Source organism: Xylocopa sonorina, chromosome 16, assembly GCF_050948175.1.
Source record: "Xylocopa sonorina isolate GNS202 chromosome 16, iyXylSono1_principal, whole genome shotgun sequence".
Taxonomy (NCBI): Eukaryota; Metazoa; Arthropoda; class Insecta; order Hymenoptera; family Apidae; genus Xylocopa; species Xylocopa sonorina.
In genome coordinates this window covers 3699814-3715272 of record NC_135208.1, presented here as the reverse complement: position 1 = coordinate 3715272, position 15459 = coordinate 3699814, and the positions used below count along the sequence as shown (strand labels likewise).

Sequence of the window (15459 nt, the reverse complement as noted above, 5' to 3'; positions counted from 1 at the left end):
CACACACACATCATACTTGACACATTAGCTGAAATGCAAAATGAAAAAGAAATTCCCTGCAAGCTATTCAATATTCAAAACTGCATACCTGAGTCTTTAACAGGTAAATTAATATTTTTTGTCATTTTAATAAATAAATCGAACACTCTAATTAATAATTTGCCATAGAAAAGTCTAGCTTTTTAAATGACGTGAAAAATTTATGTATTAGTTGTATTTTACATATTAAAATTATTCTATGTTGTAATTTACAAGTAATATTTACATGGAGACCTAGATAAAATATTTTGGTTTTAAATGTAATATAAATAGATAAGTAATAATGTTCTGATGGGATTTCGTAAGTACCACAGAATGTACGAAAATGATTTTATACAATAATGGCACCTTGTTGTATAAAATACAAAATATTATATGTCATAGCAACATGGCAAATTTCTTACCGTACATATTAATGTATAAATCTGTAAAAAATCTTCCCCGGGCAATTATCCACTATTTATAACAACTGTGTTATTGTAAAATAATTTCATTTTTAAATCTCAGTGTGTACATTACTATGTACAGCAAATTATAAATTTATAACTGATCTATTTTAAGCAAACCAATTGTCTATTGGTAACAAAATGCCTAAAAATTCTGCAGATAAATATCTGTAAAAATCCAAAATTCCATGTAAATAATTTGTCTAGATAAATTTCTCCAACAACGAATAAAGATATTCTAATAAATAAAACAAACAGATATCCATTAAAAGTGTATGTATATATATCTAACATAGAAAAATATATAATGTACAAAATCAGTAAATTTATTCGTCGTTAGAGAGAAATAAATCATATGTGGAATGTGTATTTTTTAATGCTCCGCATATGTTCGTTTCCTTCACCAAACGGTAAATCTTTGTTCAAAATAATATTACATCACATTTCTTAGATAGCATAATTCCTCTTTTTTATAATTCCACAGACCACATAAAACGAGAGGCGTTATGCTTCCGAGAGTCCTTGATGATCTGCTTAAAAAATAAATCTATAAAGGACACAAACCCAATAGGATGTTATTGTATTCTGGTAGAATCTATCGGACCAGAGGGTCAGGAATTTTTAGTCCATGTTCAATCTTCGATGTCCGTTGATGGTCATTTCGGTGGGTCAAAAGTTATCAGCACGGTAACGTCGAAATTCCACTGCCTAGAAGAAAAGAGAACGGAGTATATTGATTTCGATAAATTTAAGTTTCTATACTTTCACCAAATGTAATTTGACGTGTAACGTTACAGATTCGTGCACGATGATGGCTTGCATGAAAAGATAATTTTTATAGGTACCAAAGACAATTTTTATCATGTACAATTAATACGCACCTGTCCATGCGACAACTCTACGAAAACTAAGGACTTACCCTTTCATGTTAATAGTAAACTAATAACCGAAGGAGTAAATATATTGCTTATGCGACATTTAGCACTTATGAATTATGAAGGAACATTATCTTTTCAAAGTATTACCATGGATGCAGATCTTGCTGTATCTGATTATGTAAGAAATAAGATAAAATGATAAATACATATTAAATTATTAAACAATTAAATTCCACCTTTCGTTTCATGGGACTGCTGCTAATCAATGTATTATTGAATTTGGATAACAAGACATTTTTCACTACAGATATGTACTCCTGCTGAACATATGGAATTAGACGGTCATTTTTCTAGCGTTTACACAATCGAACGTCGAACACAAAAGGAAGGTGAAATTATCAATACTGTAAGAACATATCTAACACCAGAAGGTAAAATACTTAAACATAATTGGCTGAACATACCATATATACTGAAGAGTAATCCTCTTGCTGATCCAAGAAGTTCATGTAAAACAATAAAAATAGAAGAACCATTAAAGAATTATTGGATAGAAGATATCGAAATGTTTTCTAAATACTTAGATATGAAAGTAAGTGAATATTATTAATTGTCATTATTGCGAAATAACTTATAAGAATAAAATATATATCTAATACCATTAATAGTCTTTCGAAATAGCTAAACATACAGAATACTTAACCGATCATCCCGAAATAAAACAACTAATTGCGGATTACGTTCAAATGCTGTTAGTTGGTAATCTATTTCCCGACTACTGGGACATTATAATTTTTATAATATTCCGCTTAAACAGATCACACTATACCTTATAATACCTTTATAATTTACTGGTCTCCACAGTAAAACCCGAAAACGTGATAGACTTTACGATACAACATTTTAAAGCATTTGTCAAAGATCCACTAGCCTTTGAGACCAATTCATCGAAAGAAGATTCCGATGCTCGTCTAATATCACAGTTAGCAGAAAGAAATTTGAATGTTGTGTGCAATATTTGTGGATTTTACATTGATTCTAGCACGATCGAGAAGATTTCCTCGACATCTTTTATGGAGGAAAGTCATCAGATGAGTGTAAGCATTTTAACGTACGCAATGAACAGAGTGTTCAAAAAAATGATCACTTTCAGAATCCCGACTATTCTACAAGATCTATTTACTCGAAGAGCTCGAATGAGTTCGAATCTGTTTCAAGTAGTAGTGTACACGAGGCATTTCCGCAATCAAAAGGAACCAAAATGTGCACAAAGTGTTATACCGTTGACCAAATATTACAAAAATTACAATAGCAAAGACTAGATGTTTTGTTTTACATTATAAATTTTACCTGTATCATTTTCTGCCAGGAGATGTATCTTTTTGGGAATTACATATAACACAATTTTCCTAAAATATATATGTACAAACTAAAATTCAAGATACATACGGATTTAAAAGTGTTTGTTAAATTATATTAAAATGCATACCACAACTTGAAAGTTTGGTAAACAATCTTCATGAAATGAATGTTTACAATAAAATACAACTAGATTTCTTGGTTCTGTAACGAATAATATAAGTAAAATAAACGATTATAAAATAACATTGCATAATTAATATCATTTTAATACATACCTCTCACAATTATCTTCCTATGACAAGCTCCACACATTTGGTCATCTAGGAAAGAAAGATACGATAGTTAGTAACGTAATAATACAATTGTTTTCAAGCGACAATTGTTTAATGCTAACCATCTATAAATATTCCTTTTTGGTGACATCTAACCAGCCTCTCGTGTAAATTAAAATAATCATTAGACAAAATTTTCTTACAACCTTCCTGTACAGATACTTGGAGATTATAATCACACATCATTTTAACTAAAGCTTTCTTCAAACCAGGAATTTCTAAAGACGGATTTATTCTTTGTACCATTAGTCTGGGATCAATAAATGTGCCTATCTTTTGTAGCAAAAATGTGATGGCCGCTAAGAAGAAATAGTTTAATTAAATACACAAGAAATTATAATATATATTAATGGTTTCGTTTACTTACTGGGTTTATCTAGAGAATAAATGATGAGATCGTTCCACAGTTCCTCATCATCGTGCTCTTGACAAAATGCGATTGCACTTTCCATATCATTCAATTCTCTGGTCATGAGGGCTAAAGCCTCAGAAGTGTTTCCAATTCTACCCAGTAAATATACCATTTCTGGATAAAATTTTCGTTGACTACAAATATCTAGTGTTTCTTGTATCGGATAATTATCAGAGCGGCGTAAAAGTGGTAATAATTTATCTCGTGAATAATCAGCGTAAAGTCGGACTAGTAATCCATGGTATTTGCCTTTCGAATCTTTTGTATCCTTCTTGTCTAATGCATCTAAATACTGTTACAAGACACTTTTAAAGTATAATTAACACAAATAGATCAGAAGATTGTAATGTTTTTAATCTTACCAAATATAAATATCGATGATTATGCTGTAATTTTTGTACAACGATATCAGACGATACTCTATCTTTTTCTAGAAAAAATTGTATAGCGCGTTCTGCATCTAAATCCATTAAACCCTCTATCATATCATAAACAGTATTGTACAATTGGTATTTTTGGATAAGCAGAAACACATCTTTGTGCCTCAACTTTAAATACATAGCTAACGCTTTGTCGTATTTCCCATCGTGAATATATAAAATGGCTAATGCTTCAAACATTACGTTTTGTCGTTGATAATGAGCTAATAGGTGTTCCAAAACACCATTTACGACAGCTGCAACATTATACAATTTCGGGGACCATTCTTTGACTAGTTGAAGAAATCCATCAGGATCCATTTTCAAATATTCATAAAGAACCATTTCGTAAATCAATGGATCTAATGTAACATCGCCTCTTGGAAGGTAAGAAGAGATAGACCGCAATTGGTGTACTCTTGCAAATTTGTACACCTGCAATAAAATGATATTAGCAGGATTGAAAATGATAGAAAAAGGAATATTAATTTAGAAAACGACATTAACTTCTTCTTCCCATAACTTTTTGTCTTTTCCTAAAATTTTTAAACAGAGTTTCCCTGCTTCATCGTATTTTCCACAAGCTAGTAAATGATCTAAATATACACGACCAACATTAATTAAAGTGTGTTTCTTACAGTCTTTGCCGTTATTTAATGTTACCGCTTCTAATGCTTGTTCGAATTTTCCGTGACTTAATAACCACTCAATTCTATCGTCTGCGTCGTACAAACTAGCTACAACGATATCTTTCGGGCTCACAATAAAGAACCTGAATACAAATATATATATATATATATATATATTTAAAAAATGGTTTTAAGATAGTACATTAGATAGAAATTAAATACCTGTTCTCTTCTATTAAACAGTCTAAATGATAATCATTACAGCTGTATTCTTTGTAACCGCGTAGTGTAAGAGAATTCGCACAGACAACAGAAAAATCCTGATACTTTGGTTCAACAACGTGTAATGTTGGTCTTTGACTCTTTCCATTTTCATCCAACTCTTTCAAGCAACCCAATAATACTAATTGATTTTCTAGAGGTGCAATACCAGAGATGTAAAAATCCACTTGAAATGTTGAAACTAAAATAAAAATTCTATTACTTATAATATTTACTAATTTACTTATCACATATTATATGTAAAATGTTTACCTGGATCCACCACGTATTCTGGTAGATCTCTATTAACCATCTCCTGTATCGACCTCTTTCTGATTTGACAAATTCTTACTATGTCAACCCAACCAATTAGTAATGTTCTATCATCCGACCATCGAAGATTACATCTGTAGTGTTCGGGTAATGCGCTGTACGAGACATTATATGATGCGATTCAAATATTTTCCAAATGTTTAAATGATTTTTTATCAATTGCCTACTTACTCGGCAGATCTAGTCCATTTAATGAGACCCAATGAACATCTGGCATTTAAATCATAAACTCTAACACCAGTATCAGATGCCCAGGCTACAAAGTGTCCAATCCATGCCACTGACCTTACTCCACCTTCTGCCTCGCATAATACAGTTAATTTCAATCTGGATAAAAAGGTTTTTTCATACAAAACCAATTTATCATCACCTAAAAATAATTTTCATCTTTCAGCAGTTAATGCTTTAATTGTATTTAAAAATAAAATGCACAGAAGAAAGTAGCTACCGGTAATGAATCTTCTTCCACTACCGCTCTTGTAGTAATTTGGATCTATGGCTATACTTTTAACCAATCTACCCATACTCATGTTATGATTGTTCTCTGTACTGTAAAGGCCATATATGAAAACCTTCCCATCGTCGCTGCAAGATGCGATAAAGTCACCTTTCTGGTCTATAGAAATCTGATTCACAGCAACTGTATGAGCTTGCAAGCTCTTAGATTGTATGTTATTTCCCTGATGATCTAAAAGATGTATCATACCCCAGTGCGAGCCAAGGCATAGAAACTAAAGAGAAATTAAAATAGTATAAGTAATAATTTTTGTTTAGACCATTATACTGTTACATTTCTCACCTTAGGATGTACTGCGATACAACTGGCTGCATCATTTTGTAATATATGTTCCAAATCGTTTCTCATCCTGACGTACTTAAGTCTAGGTTCAATCTCGTCTATTTCCGAATCTGAATCATCCTGATTATTCTGCTCTTCCTAAAAAAAGAAAAAAAAAATAACATTGCACAGTTAACGGCCCAACATCTTTTGTTATTAAAAGTAAATCAATTAATACCTTGGTCGAAGTATTTTCCATGCCCGCCTCTTCAACTTTTCGAGCGAAAAGAACCTTGTTCAACGTTCGGAAATACGAACTGTCACGTCAAAACTTTCCCTGAAATGTTTCAATTGTATATTACGAATTTTGATCGTTCCTCGTTCCTAATTACTCGCACTTCAAATCAGTTTATACAATAAAAGAATCATTACAAAATAATTCCGAGAATTAATTTTGTAAAGGATCAATCATGCCAATACAGTAGTTCGGTTCGTAAATATTAGCATTACTTACTTACTTCACTTTACAGTGATGAAAGGTTAACGTCAGTTAGTACTAGGTTCGTTGATTAACAGGTTTTGTAGTTGTCGCACAACACAACAATAATATTGTTCTTAATTATTTGCTTACTATAGTAAATCATATCACGTAGCTCATAAATTATAATTTGCAGTTACAAAAACATCTGAAAATGCGAATCACGTTTTATAATGTACGGTGATATTGATAATATAGTTAGACAATATTTATGCTTATAGTGTTATAAAATATACACATATAAAATAATACAAAATGCCGAAAAAGAATTCGGAATCTAATGAAACATCGTCAATATTACGATCGCCACAAGAACGCAAAGAAACTTTAAGGAAAATTATAACTAAAGCCGAATATTTGAGTAAGATTTTTAAATAATTAATGTATGACAAAAATAAATATAATATTCAATGAAAATTTTCAGGAAATGCAGTTAGCGATACAACCGTGCAACAACTGGAATCGTATATACAAGAAACAGACACGATAAACTCTGAAATAAGTCTAGATGAAAAGAGTATGATAGTTACTAAATCATTTTACTTCAATTCACTAATTTATTCTCTTCAAATATTCATTTTCATTAACGTGTATATTATTTTCAGTATCTAATCAAGAAGTAGTACTATTGGATTCAGAAATGATGAACGTATCTTCTAATGTGTTAAAATATTACACACGATCATTTAAAAAATTAGTATGCTCGTACGATCAAACAGAATTTGCCCAAAAACTAGTAGGTATCGTAATGACAACAGTATATTACTTTTATCAATTATCTTCGTAAGAATTTGATATATATATATATAGTATCTATTTAATATAGCTGCAACATTTGAAGCCACTACCTGATGCAGGATCAGAATCACCAGATTGGTCGCTTCTAGAAACAGACGTTATAAAAAGTTTTAAAACAACAGCATCATATAGGACTCTTCTAGGTTTCATAAGATTTGATTTCATTGTAATTTTTATAATTAATATTAATGAAACAAAACCTGCATTTATTCATTGTTATAATTTGCACAGGTACTTTGGCACCATTGGAAAAGAAGGAAATAAAGAGAAAAAAGTCAACAGTCAGAGAACCTCAAGCACAAATAAAAAGACCAGAAAATATTGTAGCTATTGAGGAAAAAGAAGAAGGTGTAGAACATACTGTGAGAATGAACAAATTTATCTCCAGATATTACAAAGTCAATAAGAAACCCCTTGACTTTTTTAAATTCATTTTACACCCAAATGATTTTGGAAAAACTATTGAGAATATTTTACAAATATCCTTCCTCGTTCGTGATGGAAAAGTAAAAATAATGAAAGGTAATTACAGTTTTATTAGATTCCGTGAATTATGTATTTCATCTGTCAAATATTATTTTGTTAACAGACGCATTTGGAATATTAAGCATTCAACCTCGTCCTAAAGCTACGACGTCTCAAACGATTATAGAGGATAATCCGAACATTCCAAATGTTATTAATATAAATATGGAGCAATGGAAGGTAAAACAGTTATTACATTTTCAAATTATATAATTAAATATCAATTTAAGTCAAATAAATATTGTATGTTTTAGATCCTGAAGGATATTTATAGATTAAAAAAACCAATGATCGAGTGTGATTAATGAAGTATCACACGCGAAATAATTATTTGTGTTTAAGATAAAAATAGTATTGTTTAATTATTATTTACCTAGAAATTTGATATTTCGATGTAATTAAAATGATAAAAATATATTTTTTGTACTTAGAAATAAAATTGTAATTTTTTTCCTTCCTAAATCAAACGAGTTACAAAAATAGAGGATCTTTTTAAACAGTATATTTTTATCCACGTTTTTGCAAAATTTTTATTAATTTCAAACATATACTGTAATGTTAAAGTATATGTTAGAGATATATATATATATATATATAATAACGATATCGATTCGATCTATGAATAACAAAAACACCATGAACAAAATTCCATAAATTTCTACAATATTCACGACTAATTATGTTCACGATGTTTTGTGTGTTTTCGACACATTTGTATGCATTTTCGTGAATTTTTGTACGACGGAAAACAATCTTCTAACTCATATTCTGTCATTTTGTTTCAAAGACCCCTACACTTTTGGATGTAAGCCCAATACTTATAAACGGAAAAGAAACAGGCTTGTATTATTAGAAGATCGTTTTAATTACTTTTCAATGACATGATTACGGCAACTATGAATCAGTTTATTGTTTGGCCAATGATTCTGCCTTTGCTACTACTTCTTCAATTGGTCCGACCATATAGAATGCGACTTCCGGCAAATGATCATACTCTCCACCAAGAATTTTTTTGAATCCTTTAATAGTTTCCTCTATTGGTACTAATTTGCCCGCATGGCCGGTGAACACTTCGGCAACCTACGTAAAGGAAAAAGACTAGTTAATAAAAGAATACAACGCAAGTATTGACATTTTATAGTAATGATTTATGCACCTGGAATGGTTGAGATAAAAACCTCTGGATCTTTCGCGCACGTGCTACAGTGAGTTTGTCTTCTTCCGACAATTCATCCATACCTAAGATAGCAATGATATCTTGAAGCGATTTATAATCCTGCAAGATCTTTTGTACACCACGAGCAACGTTATAATGTTCAGGGCCGATGATATTAGGATCCATGATACGAGAAGTAGAGTCGAGTGGATCGACGGCAGGATAGATACCTGGGAAAGCAAATTCTAAGTTCTCAAACGACTGATTCAATTAATCATGAGAATAAACAGTTATAATTGTAAAACGAGTAATTACCCAATTCGGCAATAGCTCGAGATAATACAGTTGTTGCGTCCAAGTGAGCAAAGGTGGTAGCGGGAGCCGGATCTGTCAAGTCGTCAGCAGGCACATAAATAGCTTGCACCGAAGTGATAGATCCCTTCTTTGTCGTAGTAATACGTTCCTGCATGCTACCCATATCGGTTGCCAATGTTGGTTGATAACCGACAGCAGATGGAATACGACCCAGTAAGGCCGATACCTTTGCAGAACAATAATTGTTAATAAAAGTAAAATAATTTAAAAATTGTGATGCAGAAAATAGAATAATGATTAATATGTACTTCGGAACCGGCCTGAGTAAACCTAAAGATATTGTCAATGAATAGCAGTACATCCTGTCCCTCTTGGTCACGGAAATATTCCGCAACGGTTAAACCAGTTAAGGCGACACGAGCACGAGCACCTGGCGGTTCGTTCATTTGACCATATACCAGAGCTACCTTAGAAGTTTTGTCTTTTAAGGAAATAACACCGGACTCGATCATTTCATGGTACAAGTCATTGCCTTCACGGGTTCGTTCACCCACACCAGCGAATACTGAGTAACCTCCGTGGGCCTTGGCTACATTGTTGATCAGTTCCATAATCAGGACAGTTTTTCCGACACCGGCTCCACCGAACAAACCTGTTTGTTTAATGTGTATTAATATCGTATGTATGAAAATATAGACCGTAGAAATGTATGAAATTTTTACCAATCTTTCCTCCCTTGGCATAAGGAGCAAGAAGATCGACGACTTTAATTCCAGTTACCAGAATTTCTTGTTCGACGGACATGTCCACAAATTCGGGAGCGTCCGCATGGATGGGAGCAAGTTTGTCAGTAGGGATAGGTCCACGCTCGTCGATTGGTTCACCGATGACATTAATGATGCGACCCAATGTTTCAGCACCAACAGGAATACGAATGGGATATCCAGAGTCCAACACGGTTTGACCACGAATCAACCCTTCCGTACCTATATATAATCACATTTCAATAAGGAGGAAGAAACTTATACTAAATATACATATATTTTATCCATTAATTTTATATCTAATTAAGTATAGATCAGAAAATGAAATTACCGTCCATGGCAATAGTGCGTACTGTGTTTTCTCCTAGATGCTGAGCTACTTCGAGTACTAGCCTTGGAGTACGATTTTGGACCTCCAAGGCATTAAGAATAGGTGGAAGATCATCATCGAATTGTACATCAACTACAGCACCAATGACAGCAACAATCTTTCCTTGTGCACCGCCTTTGGAACTAGCAGCTTTTGCATAATCCCTGCCTAATAGTAAATAATTATTTATAAAATTTCTAAATTTGTATATGTTATAATATACACAATACGTATCAGACATATTGTAGTGATGTTTTCCAAATTGGATGATAGTTTTAAGAATATTAGATAATATCTATATAAAATAAGTTACATAATGAAAACTACAGGTGTATACCCATTTTTTTAAACAAGATATACTTCATTTGTCATTTTACATTGACATTTTGAATTTGAATCTAAATCTCGTAGAAAGTACTACTGACTATCTGTTTGTATAATGTTTAAAAATTTCATACAGGAATTGGTATCAAAAAATGAGGCAGGAGACACAATGATGACCGTAAAAGGGAAAGAAATTACTTTATCTCGTAAGAATCAATATTAAAGTAGAGTAAACTGGATTAAAATAAAATAATACTCATAGACATTAACCAAAATCATATCAAACAAATAATTTCCATGTAGTGAAAGATTAATCGATGACCTTAATGCCGCCATGTTGGCACTGTGGTATTGCCACTGCGTTTTGGTCCAATAATATGGATTATATAATCAATACATTCATTCCTTTTTCCACGTTTACATGCCAATTATGAAAAGAAGTAAGTGCATTCAGTAAGGGTATAGAAACGAGAATAATATAAATTAGAGTGGCAACTGAGGAGTATCGAGTAACGTTTAAACTGTAAGCTGACAAAAAGCGGTTCAGAAAACATGTGACATTTATGAAACGGATGGCATTTTCTTTGAATACTCACTATTTACTGACAAGGCCCCCGAGATTTTCGTTACTTCAGTTTGAAGAAGGGTAGGTTTGACGGCCCTTAAGGCACCAGCAGCTGCTTTTGATACGGCACTCAACATCGTAACCGGTCAAGTGAAGAAGAGTAACCGGAATGATGTCTAATTTGTATAGAGGGTATCCCTCTACTAACTGCGTTTGCGCAGTAAAGAATTCTACCTTTGCGCATATTGCTAGCGCATCCTCATTGGTCGATCGTACAACTAAATACGCCCATAGTTTTTGAATCGGTGAATTTCTAAATATTAAAACTTTAATCAATCAAACGGAACGAATTTTTCGGCGAATCAAATAGCTGCAATAAAAGGCCGTCGTTAATAATTAAAAAGCAATGAAAAAGAAGAAAAATCGATTCTCCGTTCTCAGATTGAATCGATTCCTCGTTCTTCGATTAATGAATCGATTGTCAAAAAATTCAAATAGTAAGTAATCGACTCAAGAAAGATCGATCATTTCAAAAACGATTCCATCTCGTTCTTCCTATATCCACGATCCAGTCATATGGCATTACTCCTCTGTGAAGCCGGTTAATTCAAGTTAACTCTATATACTTTAATTACTGTAAATTAAAAGAAAAGAAAGAAATACAAAATGGTTGAGGAACAACAAAAAAGAGTGGAAGAATATACGATTAAATTAGCAGAAGAAATTGATAAATCAATGAGAAAAATGAAGGTGCCTATGAGTTGATAAAATTTTCAGGTTATACCGTCGAGGCACACGTTACTTATTACTATATTATTACTATATTATTCTGTTTCTAAACAAATTCTGTATAATGTAAAGCGTTTGAATTTATAGTATAGAGCGGTAATAGGCATAATAAATCATATAGACTGCAGTATTTAATTTTAGGGTGATGCATACAGGTGTGCTGCAAGTTGTTGCGATAATGAGGCGTACAGTATACATAAAGTACAAAATTGTGTAGCAAATTGTAATAGTTCGCTGGATAGAGCTCAAGAATATGCCAAAGAAGAACTTGAAAGAGTCCAAGTATGTATATCATTTATATAAGGTAGATAAAGAGATTGAAAAGTAATTGGATCTATCTAATACACGTTCTCCTTTTATAGAATCGGTTACAAAGATGTGTTATGGATTGTAACGATAGAATAAAAGACGCAGCAGGGCCAAATCCTTTGCAACGTGATATGGAAATATATAGAGAGCAGTTTGACAAATGTGTAACGAAATGTGTAGATAATTATTGTGAAATGTTACCTAACTTAGAGAAAACAATGAAGAAGGTTTTGTCTGAGCAAAAATATCAATAATACAAACAAAACTAATAAATTCGCAATGTAGTAATAACAAAGATAATTGTAAGTATCGAGCTGCCAATATTTTATACATATTGTTACAAAAAGTACTTCTATCATCTGTTTTACAATCTGTATTACATCATAAATACAGTAATTTTATCTTTGATGTACTATAAATCTCTTGCATTTAAAGAATATTTACTTTTGTATAAATATAAATAATATATGAATAGAACATCAATGTAATATTTTGTGCACATGGATAACGCAAAGAATAATGAAATTTGTGATTATTGTATTTATTAACTAATACAGTTGATTGCAGTGGTACAATTTTGTTTCTCTTTTATTTTCTTTTCTCTCTCTTACACACGTTTTCACCCTCTCCCTTTCATCTTCTCTTTTTTGTTCAACGTAATAACAAATTCACCCGTTGTTGCAATTAATATCATTTCTTTATTGTTACAATAGACATTACGCTTATTGCACACTTTTTCATGATATAAAACCTTTCCACCACTCTCGCTCGATATAAAATAACCGGTCAAAATATGTTGCGTAAATTCTGATCTAAATTGTAGAAATCTGCAAATAAATCGTTTAAATAATAATAATTTAAGTATAAATATATCAACACAATGTAGTAATTTACTTGTTTCTTCATTTGTGTACAAGTTTCTATGAAAGTAGACATTGGGCTTTGTAATATATTTTCGTTTTTCCTTTTCTTGTTTGTTTTCCAGAGGGTTCAATATAATATTCGATCCTTGCCGTAGCTGCAAAGACTGAGATGACTCAATGCATTTATTGCGCTATATAAGTATGAACGAAGTGTCGTCTTGCAATAAACAGTCCTTCGTAGATATGCAAGCTTGCAAAAATTCGACGAGAGTGATTACATTTCAAGTAACGACACAACTTTTCGTATCTCTTCTTTTTGCTTTTTCTTAAATACGTGTCTCAGATTCCTAAATATGACTCGTACATGTGTCGAGTGTGGCTCAATGTCGTTAAGTGGAATGGCATGAGTGTTATTTTCTTTTTTTTCGTATTTTTTTTTATTTTTTTTTTATTTTTTTTTTTGTGGGGGAAATGTCAAGTTTCTCGAATGTCTCAAGGTATAAGTGAATGTTGCGGTATTATTTCGCACCAGGCGTCGCACGGGTTGAGGAAAAAGATCTATGTAACATTTTGTATCCCAATCAGTCAGACTCTTCGGACTAGATTTTTTTTTCTTTTAATAAGATTGAGATTACGCGCTTTTTTTATCAAACGCTGGTCATATGTGAGTAACTGTAGGTACATCTGGTAGAAAAAGAATTGAAGGTACAAGGTGAATGTAAGTTATGGCGCTGTGGCAACAAATTTGGCCAGTGCGTTTCGTCTTATAAAAATTTGAATTTCAATTGTCGCGCATCATCCTTTTTGTCATTTTCCTTTTCTTGTCATAGAAACTGAACTAAATTTAATAATAGTATTGGAAAACAAGACGAGTACCTACATATTCTGCTTCAGATTTGGAGGTAAATAGATCAATCACAAGATACAAAGAATAGTAGTCACTTTTCAAGAAAATTTCTGTGTTATTGCCGTGTAAAATTTAAATGTCGGATAATGCTTCGAAATCGATACAAAATTTACACTTTTTAAGCATAAACTTGTCTCCTTACAGAAATTCAACTATATGGCAAAATAGAAATCACTTCGATTCATCGGCAATTAAATCGTATCAATCTCCGTTCATGGAGCAGAAATCACTTTTTTTTATATCACGGACAGGCTTTTTTGTACACCCATCCTTTTAAAGTCCAATGCGAAACATATAAGAGTACTGGTCAAGTTTGCCGGAACACCCATTCGAAAACTTCTAAATAGAACTGCATTTCTTGGTCCTATCCTAAGCTATCACCGATTGTAAATTAGTTTCTTCGATCTTCATTGCTTAATTAATATCGTGTTTAATTGTGCACCTGCAGAATGGAACGTCTCAACTGTTCTATTAACAGGTTCACTGCACTATATGCATATGATCGCGGAGCAAAGCAGTCGTTTTCGTAGCTATGCAACTATTGTTCTTCACGATTTCTAGAATCATTTGTGTGGATCTTCTCATTCATTGAAATAGATCTCAAGTTTTTCAGAGAATGGTACGTACATAGTCGTTAACAATTCTGCGCTGTGTATTAAATTGTAAAAGCGTTACGAACTCGCTGCATTGCTCACTGTTATCATCGTCATCATCATCATCATTATCATCATCATCATCATCGCATCTCGCCTAATATGGCTGACATAAAGCTTGACCACGTCGTTACGAACTTTTTCTCCTACTTACATGGATATTCAATTTGTACTTTGAAATTGAGTCAACTATTTATTTCCTTTGCGAGCTTTAGTCGAAACCAGTTCCCACACAGTTACTTTATAACAATAATATGCATGACAATAGAAACTTGGACGTTGGACGATCATACAGGACGAATACTCGTGTACTACTCTTAAAGTTATACCGATCGATTCGAATATTACTTGGATGCTTGTACACAAGAAGAGAATAGAAACTAAGGATACAAAATTTTTAATTATGAATTTCAGTCACTACATGGTAACTGTTTCAATCAAAGCACAATTTCACCTGCTTAAAGAAATTCGAACACCGTGGACAAGCTTTTCATTTCAATTAAATAATAACTTTGTTAGCCGACCTAGCTAATCTGCGTTTAAAAAAGAAACACCAAGTAACTAGGGAGAAAGACTACTGATTTCAAAGAAGAGAGTGCGTACTTTTAGGTAGAATAAGTAAGTATCTTTGAAGTCCTTGAATACGTGAGAATTTCCGATACATTTTTTAATCTGCAATTTTGTTATTTGGCAC

At 32.3% G+C, this 15459-nt stretch overlaps 5 protein-coding genes across 5 annotated transcripts; 3 read left to right on the top strand and 2 right to left on the bottom strand.

The window, feature by feature from the left end:
- Positions 1–33: 33 nt before the first annotated feature.
- LOC143431029 (ciliogenesis-associated TTC17-interacting protein) lies at positions 34–2675 on the top strand. Its single transcript, XM_076907514.1, has 7 exons — positions 34–103; positions 970–1213; positions 1283–1541; positions 1671–1955; positions 2032–2122; positions 2228–2474; positions 2537–2675. Exons 1-7 carry the CDS (start codon positions 34–36, stop codon positions 2673–2675), a joined length of 1335 nt encoding a protein of 444 aa, XP_076763629.1.
- Lt (vacuolar protein sorting-associated protein light) lies at positions 840–6436 on the bottom strand. Its single transcript, XM_076907551.1, has 15 exons — positions 6128–6436; positions 5911–6048; positions 5560–5842; positions 5283–5481; positions 5052–5206; positions 4740–4980; positions 4396–4660; positions 3832–4323; positions 3425–3761; positions 3120–3356; positions 3001–3045; positions 2853–2926; positions 2714–2772; positions 1828–1854; positions 840–1193 (listed from the first exon to the last, which is right to left on the bottom strand). The coding sequence occupies exons 1-13, from the start codon at positions 6146–6148 to the stop codon at positions 2719–2721; spliced, it is 2541 nt and encodes an 846-aa protein (XP_076763666.1). The 5' UTR covers positions 6149–6436; the 3' UTR covers positions 840–1193; positions 1828–1854; positions 2714–2718.
- Positions 6437–6682: 246 nt separating this feature from the next.
- Positions 6683–8055, top strand: Nse4 (SMC5-SMC6 complex kleisin component Non-SMC element 1). The gene is made up of 7 exons (XM_076907513.1): positions 6683–6788; positions 6852–6944; positions 7033–7163; positions 7254–7368; positions 7457–7747; positions 7815–7930; positions 8005–8055. The coding sequence occupies exons 1-7, from the start codon at positions 6683–6685 to the stop codon at positions 8053–8055; spliced, it is 903 nt and encodes a 300-aa protein (XP_076763628.1).
- A 536-nt stretch (positions 8056–8591) lies between these two features.
- Positions 8592–11435, bottom strand: Atpsynbeta (ATP synthase, beta subunit). The gene is made up of 7 exons (XM_076907470.1): positions 11276–11435; positions 10317–10523; positions 9944–10207; positions 9530–9873; positions 9222–9447; positions 8907–9136; positions 8592–8830 (listed from the first exon to the last, which is right to left on the bottom strand). The coding sequence occupies exons 1-7, from the start codon at positions 11379–11381 to the stop codon at positions 8657–8659; spliced, it is 1551 nt and encodes a 516-aa protein (XP_076763585.1). The 5' UTR covers positions 11382–11435; the 3' UTR covers positions 8592–8656.
- Positions 11436–11845: 410 nt separating this feature from the next.
- LOC143430998 (protein FAM136A) lies at positions 11846–12758 on the top strand. Its single transcript, XM_076907487.1, has 3 exons — positions 11846–11994; positions 12175–12315; positions 12396–12758. The coding sequence occupies exons 1-3, from the start codon at positions 11911–11913 to the stop codon at positions 12594–12596; spliced, it is 426 nt and encodes a 141-aa protein (XP_076763602.1). The 5' UTR covers positions 11846–11910; the 3' UTR covers positions 12597–12758.
- The last annotated feature ends 2701 nt before the right edge of the window (positions 12759–15459 follow it).

Bases quoted from the DNA above. Each gene is read 5' to 3' on its own strand.
- LOC143431029 (XM_076907514.1), top strand. From the start codon at position 34: ATGCAAAATGAAAAAGAAATTCCCTGCAAGCTATTCAATATTCAAAAC. The intron at 104-969 runs GTAAATTAATAT...ATAATTCCACAG, and splicing joins CATACCTGAGTCTTTAACAG to ACCACATAAAACGAGAGGCG. The intron at 1,542-1,670 runs GTAAGAAATAAG...TTTTCACTACAG, and splicing joins ATCTTGCTGTATCTGATTAT to ATATGTACTCCTGCTGAACA.
- Lt (XM_076907551.1), bottom strand. From the start codon at position 6,148: ATGGAAAATACTTCGACCAAG. The intron at 6,049-6,127 runs GTATTAATTGAT...TTCTTTTTTTAG, and splicing joins TGGAAAATACTTCGACCAAG to GAAGAGCAGAATAATCAGGA. The intron at 4,661-4,739 runs GTATTTAATTTC...ATTTGTATTCAG, and splicing joins TGTTTAATAGAAGAGAACAG to GTTCTTTATTGTGAGCCCGA.
- Nse4 (XM_076907513.1), top strand. From the start codon at position 6,683: ATGCCGAAAAAGAATTCGGAATCTAATGAAACATCGTCAATATTACGA. The intron at 7,369-7,456 runs GTTTCATAAGAT...TAATTTGCACAG, and splicing joins ATCATATAGGACTCTTCTAG to GTACTTTGGCACCATTGGAA. The intron at 7,748-7,814 runs GTAATTACAGTT...TTTTGTTAACAG, and splicing joins AAAAGTAAAAATAATGAAAG to ACGCATTTGGAATATTAAGC.
- Atpsynbeta (XM_076907470.1), bottom strand. From the start codon at position 11,381: ATGTTGAGTGCCGTATCAAAAGCAGCTGCTGGTGCCTTAAGGGCCGTC. The intron at 9,874-9,943 runs GTAAAAATTTCA...TTAAACAAACAG, and splicing joins TGCCAAGGGAGGAAAGATTG to GTTTGTTCGGTGGAGCCGGT. The intron at 9,448-9,529 runs GTACATATTAAT...TGTTCTGCAAAG, and splicing joins TTACTCAGGCCGGTTCCGAA to GTATCGGCCTTACTGGGTCG.
- LOC143430998 (XM_076907487.1), top strand. From the start codon at position 11,911: ATGGTTGAGGAACAACAAAAAAGAGTGGAAGAATATACGATTAAATTA. The intron at 11,995-12,174 runs GTGCCTATGAGT...ATTTAATTTTAG, and splicing joins AATCAATGAGAAAAATGAAG to GGTGATGCATACAGGTGTGC. The intron at 12,316-12,395 runs GTATGTATATCA...CTCCTTTTATAG, and splicing joins AAGAACTTGAAAGAGTCCAA to AATCGGTTACAAAGATGTGT.